The sequence below is a fragment of the Megalops cyprinoides genome, chromosome 15 (assembly GCF_013368585.1).
Source record: "Megalops cyprinoides isolate fMegCyp1 chromosome 15, fMegCyp1.pri, whole genome shotgun sequence".
Lineage (NCBI taxonomy): Eukaryota > Metazoa > Chordata > Actinopteri > Elopiformes > Megalopidae > Megalops > Megalops cyprinoides.
This window is the reverse complement of record NC_050597.1, coordinates 33,138,365-33,148,865: the sequence shown is the minus strand read 5'-3', so window position 1 is coordinate 33,148,865 and position 10,501 is coordinate 33,138,365. Positions and strand designations below refer to the sequence as shown.

At 43.4% G+C, this 10,501-nt stretch overlaps 1 protein-coding gene across 1 annotated transcript; it reads right to left on the bottom strand.

Annotated features, from left to right (window-relative positions):
* Window positions 1-2,001: 2,001 nt before the first annotated feature.
* On the bottom strand, window positions 2,002-10,259 carry wnt8b (wingless-type MMTV integration site family, member 8b). The gene is made up of 6 exons (XM_036547079.1): window positions 10,189-10,259; window positions 9,115-9,148; window positions 5,700-5,838; window positions 4,727-4,852; window positions 4,046-4,188; window positions 2,002-2,737 (listed from the first exon to the last, which is right to left on the bottom strand). Exons 1-6 carry the CDS (start codon window positions 10,257-10,259, stop codon window positions 2,174-2,176), a joined length of 1,077 nt encoding a protein of 358 aa, XP_036402972.1. The 3' UTR covers window positions 2,002-2,173.
* Window positions 10,260-10,501: the final 242 nt, after the last annotated feature.

Sequence of the window (10,501 nt, the reverse complement as noted above, 5' to 3'; positions counted from 1 at the left end):
CAACAGCTTTTTCTCTCTGTCCCTCTCTCCCCTGAGAAGGTGGTGTGAAAAAGGAGATTAGCATACACAATTAGAGGCAGGCAGTTTGAGGGGGCGGCTTGGTGCAAAGGTTTTTACCCCTCCATTCCAACAAAGTTAATTAAACTAGTATTAAACAGTAAAGAAAGTTCCAGTTGCCGTGGTGTTGGGATTGCTTTGAGGATTACTACCGGTGGAGAGAAAGGAGGCATTTGTCAAGGCGCAATTGAAAAGGGCCTGAAGGAAGGAAGACTGTGATTAAAGCTTTGCTCTTGTTGTAACATTGCCCTGGGGTTATCTGATACTGAAGTGAACAATGCAGAGAGAGCAAGGTTGGGCACGCCGCGGAATGGAGACTTCGATAAGTGCCTCTGCTCTGTTTGGAATCCAATCAAAGCAATCAGATGCATGTGCCAGGGGCGAGTTTGAGAATGTGCAGAACCATCTGGTTATTAAACCTGGGCTTGTATCTGCTACAGGTTACCACAATTCAAATTAGCCTTAGCATTCTGCCTGATAACCTAGCCTCTAACGGATGAAAAGCTTCTTTAGTACTGCATTTAAAGTACTAAATATTATTTGTTGGGAATTTTAATTGGGAACTAAACTATGGGGCTGTCCAATTCTGACACTTTGTGCTTCCCACCAATTTTCATTCATTTAAATGTGTCACTATTTTGAATTAAGTCAGTTTTCATTCTTCTCTGTGATACCTGAACATGTAATGGTATGTAAATAACAAAGCCATTTTTAAAACGATCTGCAAACACAGACTGATTCATTTCTCATTGCTCTGAATAAGAGGCATATATGATGTTAGCCATCTGATTCAGTCTCAGTTGAAACAGAGGGAAATGGATAAACTTCTGATTTGCCTCACCGCTGTGGATGAAGAAAGAGACCATTAAAGTGTTAAAGGCAACCATCCTTACAGATATTTCTTTACTTTCAGTAGGAAGAAATTCAAACAAAACCCAAAAAGTAAAAAGCAAATGAACTCAGGAATAAACGTGCAATAAATAAACAATTTACAAAGTGCTCAGTTTCTGTACAATTAAATACACTACAAGATGATGCATGGAGACTGAATATTCTGCGTATGCTTTGTGAGGCCTCTTCTAAACCTCTCTCTGTATGATACAGTGATTTCTAAGATTCAATTATTCTGCTTTTGTGTGGAAACATAGAGTAAATACATTTATAAAAGATCCATGCTGAAAGTCTCTTGATCTACACACCTCTGTCCTCAGTTTATAAGATAAAATGAGAGCACAATCTGCTTCTATTTAAAAAACAGAAATATGGGCCAGAGATTTGAAGTAAATGACTATGTTCTGGAATTTTTTTCATCTGTATATCATGAACATGTATTTATGGTTCTTGCCAAGATGAAAACATTGTTCTTTGAAGGCTGATTTACACTGTTAGTGAACATTTGCAGGTATGTAGAATTATTATAGATTTATTTCAAGTGACTGTGGTATGCATTCCTACAAAGCGCAGCCGCATGATGTACTGTGTGAAGATTATCTAGTGTTACTGTTACTGTGTTCATATGACACTGCCAGACAAGACAATTTAAGGGGACAAGGCCCCCAAGCTGGTGGTAACTTTACAGCAGGGTAGATCCAGGTAGAAATTTTGTAAAAAACTGAAATGAAGGTGAAGATGGTTGTGGTGTAGGTGTGTGTACAGTCAGTTCTAGGATCTACACTGAAGATCCACCCTTTACAGAAGGCCAGTGCTGCCTCATAAATGCAAAAACACAAAAACAGGCCCAAACTCGTTTTCAATGAATCTCAGGGCAAATTAAGTCACTTCTGCAGAAACATCCCGCAAAAAAGAAAAAAGAAAACATACAAAAATATATTCATATATATAATGTCATTTCTATGCAGTTCTAACATGCTTCTTATTCTCTCTTCATTTTCTACTATGGAAGCCCGCAGGAATATCTATAGTCTTTATTTACAGTGGCCCAGCTGCAATGACACATGGCTCCACCTTCAGGCAGGCTGTTCCGTGACTGCGCTCTGTAGTGGCCAGCCTCTTCCTGGGTTTGGTGTGTTTGGGGAGAGTGCTGCCTCAGTGTGTACAGGGTGGGCGTGTGGGGCAGGGAGGAGAGGGGCAGGCGGATATCCGGGGGACCCTCCTTTCAGTTCCTCTTCTTCAGCCGGAGGCTCTTCCTGAGGGTGGTGCTGCCTCCCTTGCTGCGGCGGCCTCTCTTGACGCAGAAGTACTTGGTGACGGTCTTGCGGCACTGCTCACAGCGGACAGCACAACACCAATGGAACTTGCAATTGCAGCTGGACACCATCTCAGCCTTGCGCTCCTCCACGGCCAGGCCACACTCCCCACAGAGCCGCTTGCAGCTCCTCCGCTCCCACTTGCTCAGGTTCTTGCCTTTCTTGATGCACTCTCGGCCCTCAGTGCCTGGTAGCCCCAGGGTGCGGTTTTCCACACAGTAGTCGGGCGAGTCCTCCAGGTGCACCAGCTCCTTCCGTGAGATGGAGCTGAAGGTGTCAGCAACAGCACCGCGGCTGGCTGCGCTGTTGCCTGCGCCCCGCAGGAGGTCTACCTTCAGGGCCTTGTGGTACTTCTCCTTCAGGTAGTTGCCCACCTCACGGAACTCAGGCAGCTGCAGCCAGCAGGTCTGTGTGGTGCAGCTCCCTGACACGCCATGGCACTTGCATGTCCGTTGCATGGTACCCTTCACTGCCTGTGTGCGAGAGAATGTTACTGACAGAAACACCCCACCAAGCTCTGACAGGTGTGCACTAGCCACAGAAACATAATATGAATACACAGCTGTTTCTTAGTAACATATTAAAATCCTTGAATTGATTCCTTATTAACCATTCATCTCAAACTTTAACAAAAAAGGTACAAGCAAGAAAATCACCCACTGGTGGAAGAATCATGCAAGCAATATGTGTTTCATTGTTATTGTTCAGCCCATCCTGGTTTTGTTCAAGGCTTTTAGGTTTTAAGCAATGCATTCCCAAAAGGGGATGCTTCCACATGCCACCCCTCCACTCCACAGAAAGGCTGAATCAAGAGAAAGGGAGAAGGACAGAATCTGAGGGGGGTGAGCCCGTGGCCCGCCCTGGCTGCCCTGGCCCCTCTGCCCCCTGTGCGTTTCTCAACTTCATCCGAAATAAACAGCTGCTGTCTGAAAGGGGGCACTCCTTTGTCGCCGGGCCACTCTCCGCAGAGGTGAGGGCGGAGTCAAGGTTTCACATTGGGAGTGATTGTCCCACCCAGAGGAGAGGAGTATTTATTTAGCGTGTCCCATTGTCAATATGTTTTCTTCTATAAGAACCAAACAGAAAGTCCTTTGAGGGGGAAGTTAAAAAGGCTTCTGTCGTATTTCTTATTCGGTTACAATGATGTTCCAGGTGCCATTGGAATCGCACAAAAAATCTGAGACGGGAACAGAGGCAGCAAAAACAAAGAGCACTCCACTCGCATGGCTGAGATCCCCACAGGCTTCTCAAGTGCAACAAAGACCAACATAAATGTAAGATCCTTATTGCAAGAATAAAACTAAACACTTATTTAAAACCCATATAATACCCAACCTTTCCGAATGTATGGCTCCCTGGGTCTTCTAATTAAGCTTGCACCACTGGTCTGAAGAGTCTTGAGTTGAGATCTTGTCATAAAAGACATTCAAAGGCAGTAAATAGCCCCTTCTGGTACAGTGCACACACTGTTATGAGGACGAGTGGCACCTTGCTCATAAGGCTATGAATGGGACTCTTGGGTGGTATGCTTCATTTTGGGGCTGGAGGGAAGAAAAAAATACTAAACATGCACTTTGATTTCAGCACCCCGTTGGTGGCCCGTTGAAGGTTTGTAATCTCAGGCCCCACCTCAAACTGGCTGATGGCCCCACCCCCATCCCACCCCAATCCCGAGAGGTAACCTGTTATTTTCTCAAGATTCTGACACAACCTCTGTCTAATGGACAGAAGTCTGCGTCTGCCTCTCAGGCCCTGCTCTGAGATGATTCGCTCAGACATACCTTTCGTCCCGCTTCATTGTTGTGCAGGTTCATAGCGGCCCGTGCATCCTGCCCTGTCTCCAAGGCATCAACAAACTGCTTGGAGATGGCCTCCCCGAAGCCCACATTGTCACTGCAGCCTCCCCACAGCCAGCCGTGACCACCTGCAGGTGGACAGAATCATCTCCATTCTCACAGCAAATAGCAAGACTCCAGAAACAGCTCTACTCTCATAGTGAACAGTAAGACTCCATAAACAGTAACCTGTATGACTCCAGAAACATCTCCACTCTTTCAGTGAACAGTAAGACTCCAGGAAGATCTCCACTTTCACAGTGAACAGTAAGACTGCAGAAACAGTTCCGTTCTTACAGTGAACAGTAAGACTCCTCACCCAGCAGACAAACTCTAAACAGGCCTGTAGCTCAGCTGAAAGCTTCTTACTATGACCAGCAATGCAACGTAATGTGGACAGCTTTTATTTCAGTCCACTTTCTAGTGCCTCGTTTAGGAAACCTCTTTAAAGGACACCAATAAACTTTCCTTTTAAAGTACACCCACAATGTTTTTGCGTTTGAATAGTGGATACGGCACAACTTTCCTCACGACAGCATCTGAGTGTATGGTGCAGACGCTGTGTATTTTAATACTGCTCACACTGCACTCCAGTAACCTGCACGGATCCCTGTGTGTGCCTCTCACCCAGCTGTCCGTTCCTCGTGTCATCACACCCACAGTTGTCAAAGTCCCCAAGGCTGCAGTTCCGGGTGAGGGTGTACATGACTCCGGCGGAGCTGATAGCATGGACAAACGCTGTCTCTCTATTGGCTGTAGATGGAGACACAATGTGAGAGTGGTGTGGGGGGGGTGTGAACCGTCCTGTGTCAGTGAGCCCACGGAGACAGCACTCTTTGGCTCCAAGGACAGACAGAGCAATATGAGGTTTGAGCAATTTTCCCCATTTAGGCACTGGAGTTTCATTTATTACATTCTCAATTGCATCTTGGATTGTTGTTTTGTGCATAGAAGCTTGTGAGGTTGATCCACAGAGGATTTTTAAAATGCTTATTATTGGGGTTAAAAAAGCATTATCTGGCTCATTCCATAATAAACAGATATAACCCGTGACAGGCCATTCTGTGCTCTCATCTGGTCACTTCTGAGATCATGGACTGTGTGTGACATTAACATATTCCAGAAATCTGCCTATTTAGCTCATGCAACTACAGTAGCCTGGCACTGGCAGTGTTGTTGTGCGGAGGCAGGGGTCAAAGTGCCATAGCAGTAAGACTAAACAGCAGTGAGAATTAAATTCGGCCTCCACCACTGATGTGTGTACATGTTCAGCCAATGGAAGCAGGCATCAGCCCAGCAGTCCCTTCATTCCTGTTTCTGTGTGTTTGGTCCCTCACACTGAAGTTTGTCCTTAACTTTGCTAGCATTTTAAGCTCATTACACAACACTGTTGAAATCAGTAAAAACAAATGTGGAAGGTTTCTTGGTGCAGAGATAAGGACTATGTGCACTGTGGTTAGATTGAACAGGGCCCCCTGAAGTTTTACTGAGATGGAGCCCTTGGGAACAGCCTTGCTTCTCTGTGACTGCTGCCACTAGGAGATGGGGGGCCCTGCATGCATTTGAGGGGGTGTTGGAGGGCCCAGGGCCTGGCTCTCACCACTCCTCAGGCTGCTGTGGGTAGACAGCTGCAGGGCTCTCTCTGGGCAGTTCCAGCGGTCCCATGAAAACTGGTGCTTGCATTCCTCGATTCCACTCTGAGCGCCAGCTGCCACACTGCTGGAGTAGATCAGATAAGCCTGCGATTCAGAGGAAACAAAAACGGCCTGGCAAATCAGTTGGGATGACCAAATGGGGGAAAATACACTTACTTGACATAACCTTTTCATAAGCATGTATACAGGTTACTCTGCATTAGTGTCTGTTGTCTGTCATTTAAATGTAACATTCATTAGACTTATTCACTATCAGTTTAATAATTAATATTGAAGGTGATGGATTGCCCCCTTTAATAATTAATACTGAGGGTGATGGATTGCCCCCTTTAACAGTTTCAGCTGCTCTGTACTGATTTTACCTAAAATGCACTTGTGCATTTTTGTGAGCAACAGTTGCAGACAGGAAGGATAGACTGGATAGAAGTTCTCCTTGTCCTCTCCTTGTGTATTTGAATCTGTATATAAGTATCTGTATATATCTGTATATATATCAGTGAACATTGAGAGCATCATGCATTAGCCATCATGCTCCGTTATAAAAACTTTTTCTTTGCATAATGTTTAAAAAGCTGTTCTTTGTATCACATGTATGTATATGTGTAATGCTGTTTATGTCAGGTAACCACATAAAATAGATACATTTCAGATAAAAAATTCACCTCCTGAATTTTAGACCCTATTCCTGTGTTGCCCATCTCATTTGTGAATGTAAAATGTCTGTCCAAAAAAAATCAGCTGCAGATGTCTTAAGTATTCTGTCACTAAAAGAATGGATATGAGGGGTTAGTATCTTGATTTGTGGCTTCTGTGGCTCTGTGACTCCTTCCAGAGTTCAAAGTGCCATATCTTGCTGTGCTCGCTCCCTCTCTGGAGCCTCTTCCTTGCAACAGTTCAATTCATGATTGCCATTTTCTCAGTAATCATTCGGATTCATCGTCTTTGGAAACTGCATGACTTTGGAAGCTGAGTGCAAATTAACTTTTAATGCGAAGAAATTAGATTCTGTTTGTCCCATAAAAACATTGAGTGTTTTTCCTTGTTTATAATAACACTTTTCTTTCCCAGTGGCATGTATTCACATGCTCTCTTATATCTTCTCATGGATTGCATCCTTCAATTGCATTCTTCTTTTGCTTTCTCTTTGCTTGTTCATGCATGGTCAGAGGTGGACACCTCGGCTTCAGAAAGTAAAGGTCCTGCCATGTATTTGTTCTTTCACTAATTAGCTCCTCTACCTGGCTGAAGAGTTGTGCTAATTAAATTCAGCTGGTGTAATGAATGGTTAGAACAAATACGTGGCAGGACTTTTACTTTCTGAAGCCGGGGTGTCCACCTCTGTCCATGGTACAACACTCCCAAAATATTCCAATTCACCAGGACCCTTGACACTTCCTGCTAAATGATGTCAACCTCACGCTTTTGCTGCTAAATGTTGGCTCCTGGTGTTTACTGACATGAGCAGTGAGTGCACGAGGAGAAGAAAACCACATCCCAACAAAAGATTTTTGAGAACCCCCAGTCTCAAAAAGTTTATTCTCCATTTGAGGTTTTGGTCCTTGCTCGTCTGTTATGTTTATCGTCACCGTGTGCACTGCGGGTTGCTTTCGGCATGGTGGGCCCCTTTGTGGGGTGAGCCCCTGGATCATCAGTGATACATGCTAATATGTCTCAAGTGGGTTTGAAGAGATTGAATCGTAAGCCCTCCCACTGGCGCCTGGCTCACTAATGATGACCACCCACTGGAGCTGTGCCTCTGCACTCATCTCTACACTTCTCACATGCACATCTCACACACCCATCTCACACACACATTTTTCACATACACATCTCACACACACCTTAGTCACACAGACATTTCTCACACACACACACACACACACACACACACACCTCTCACACACACATGTATCATACACACACACATCTCATACGCATCTCACACAGACATCTCTCACACATCTCATACACACACATCTCACACACACACCTCTCATACATATCTTGTACATATACATCTCACAAACATCACACACACACACATCTCACCCACATCTTACTCACACAGACATTTCTTATACACACACATTTCTCACACATACACACCTTACACACACTCATCTTTCATACACACCTACTTCACAACCATACACTACACACACACACATATTTGCACACACATATCTTGCACATACACATCTCACAAACCTCACACACACACATCTTACTCAGACAGACATTTCTTATACACACATTTCTCACACACACACACCTCAAACACACACACACACACATGTCACACACACTCCTCTCACACATATCTTGCACATACACATCTCACAAACCTCATACACACACACCTCACCCACCCACACACACATCTCATTTGCACACACACCTCATACACACCTCCCACACATATCTTGCACACACACATCTCACAAACCACACACACACACACACACACACACACATCTCACCCACCCACACACACATACACACACACACATCTCTCACAAATCTTACTCAGACAGACATTTCTTATACACACACATTTCTCACACACACTCATCTTTCATACACACCTACTTCACAACCATACATAACACACACACACACACACACACACACACACACACACACACACACCTCATTCGTACACACATCTCATACACACGTCTCTCAGATACATATCTCACACACCTCTCACATGTATCTTGCACATACACATCTAACACATCTCTCTCTCTCTCACACACACACAGACCTCATACACACATTTTTAACATACATATCTCTCACACACACATCTCTCACACACATCTCACACACATATCTCTCTCATACACATCTCTCTCACCCACACATCTCACACACACACACATCTCATACACTCATCTCTCGTATACACACTTCACAACCACACACAACACACACACTTCACTCACATCACAGATATCCCCCACACACATCTCACTCACATCACACATATATCATTCACATATACCTCACATATTGTTCATAGAACCCTCACATCTCATTCCTGTTTTGCACATATCTGAGTCTGGCCTCTCACTATCAAAGTAAAAAACATACTTGTCATTTTCAAAGGACAGAAATCCTGTTTCCTGAATTTCAAAGGTGATAAGTCACATTCTAACATGTTAAAATGATTGAAGTATAGGATATGAGTAGTGCAACAGGAATGGGTACTACATCCCTGCCAGGGTTTGTGGTCAAGCCAGTGGACCTTTTCCTTTGCGGGCACAAGAATAACGCAGAGAAACACTGCTGGAGTGGGCCTTTCTCCCACACTACAAGATCAGGGATAAAGGAAAGATCAAAAGGGAGCTGGCTTACCTTTGGGCCAGTCATCAGGAAATTATTCACTGACCTGGAAGACAGAGCAGCCCATTAACCAGGGAAACAACATGGCCTTCTGCAGGCCTGCACAGCCTACACCTCCTTTTTTGCAGCGAATTAATTAGACCAGTCATAGAGCAGCTTCCTTCACGACACATTTTGTTCCCCTTGGGTGCTCCAAATGTAAAAGTTGCTGATCATCAATCAGTGATTATCAATTAGCTAGATCAAGACTGGTAGTTTTGGATAGATAGATAGATAGATAGATAGATAGATAGATGGATAGATAGATAGATAGATAAAATATAAAAAGGAACACACTCTACGTACATTCTACCAGAACTAGAATCTGTAAAGTATAAAACGAATTGTTGGAATGAGAGCCACAGTGTACCGGTCCAACGAGCTTGTTAGACGATCTCATCAACCACATGCGTGATGTTCACTGGACACAAATTATTATTCAACGTACAGGCCTTACGTTGAAAGTACCTATTATAAAAACTATTTTAGGTCTTTTAATTGTGATTGGAGAACATAGCGACGAGATTTCATAAGAATAATTTAGGAAGTACTCCAAGAGAAAAATTATGCTATACGTTGTTCCATGTGCTATTTCATGGTGTTGTTATTTGATTATCGTTTATAATTTAATTACTATTTTATTTTAATTTGACAAGAGTCATGTCATTATTTAAAACAATCGTAAAATTAATATTCGTGGCGCACCACGTCGTAACTCATTACATTTAAAAATGTTACACTAAATAAACTAAATCATTAATTATTAACCCCAACAGTGATAGTGAGAGCTAGCAGCATTAATATTTACAAAAGGACAACGGTGATAATAACAATTAACACAACATAATCATGTGGGTCGTTGAATATCAGTTGAAAATCATTATTGAAAACAGTTTGGCTAATGATAAAGGCAAAGCACAAATGTTCATCCCTTTTACGTTGATTTTAACCAACACAATTCCACATTCGTTCTTTTATATTGTAATTTCAAATTAAATTAATCTCTTTTTCTCCGGCGAATTAAGAAATCAGAACTGTCGAACTTACCAACTGCAACACGACTTCATGTGGACCATCAGAATAAAAATGTAGTAGCAGACCTCCAAATGCATAAACATCATGCACAAAACTGCCAGATCTCTGCGTTGCTGTGCTGAGGGTAGTCTTGCACGAGGATATATACCTACATGCAGAACTCATGCAGCAGCCAAGGAGGGGCTGGGGGGCTTCTGAAATAGAGCCGCTCTCATCCCAACAAGAGATTATCTGCTTAATTAAAGATTTTCCCCTTCTTGCTCTTCTAGCCAATCAGGGCTATTGTACTAAGGAGAGATGGAAATGATCAAAAGGGCACCCTGGG

What these genes read in the sequence shown, in the direction of transcription:
- wnt8b (XM_036547079.1), bottom strand. Translation starts at nt 10,259, where the DNA reads ATGTTTATGCATTTGGAGGTCTGCTACTACATTTTTATTCTGATGGTC. An exon ending in CACGAGGAACGGACAGCTGG is followed by an intron (nt 4,189 to 4,726) that starts GTGAGAGGCACA and finishes GTCCACCTGCAG; the next exon opens with GTGGTCACGGCTGGCTGTGG. An exon ending in ACAATGAAGCGGGACGAAAG is followed by an intron (nt 2,738 to 4,045) that starts GTATGTCTGAGC and finishes TCTCGCACACAG; the next exon opens with GCAGTGAAGGGTACCATGCA.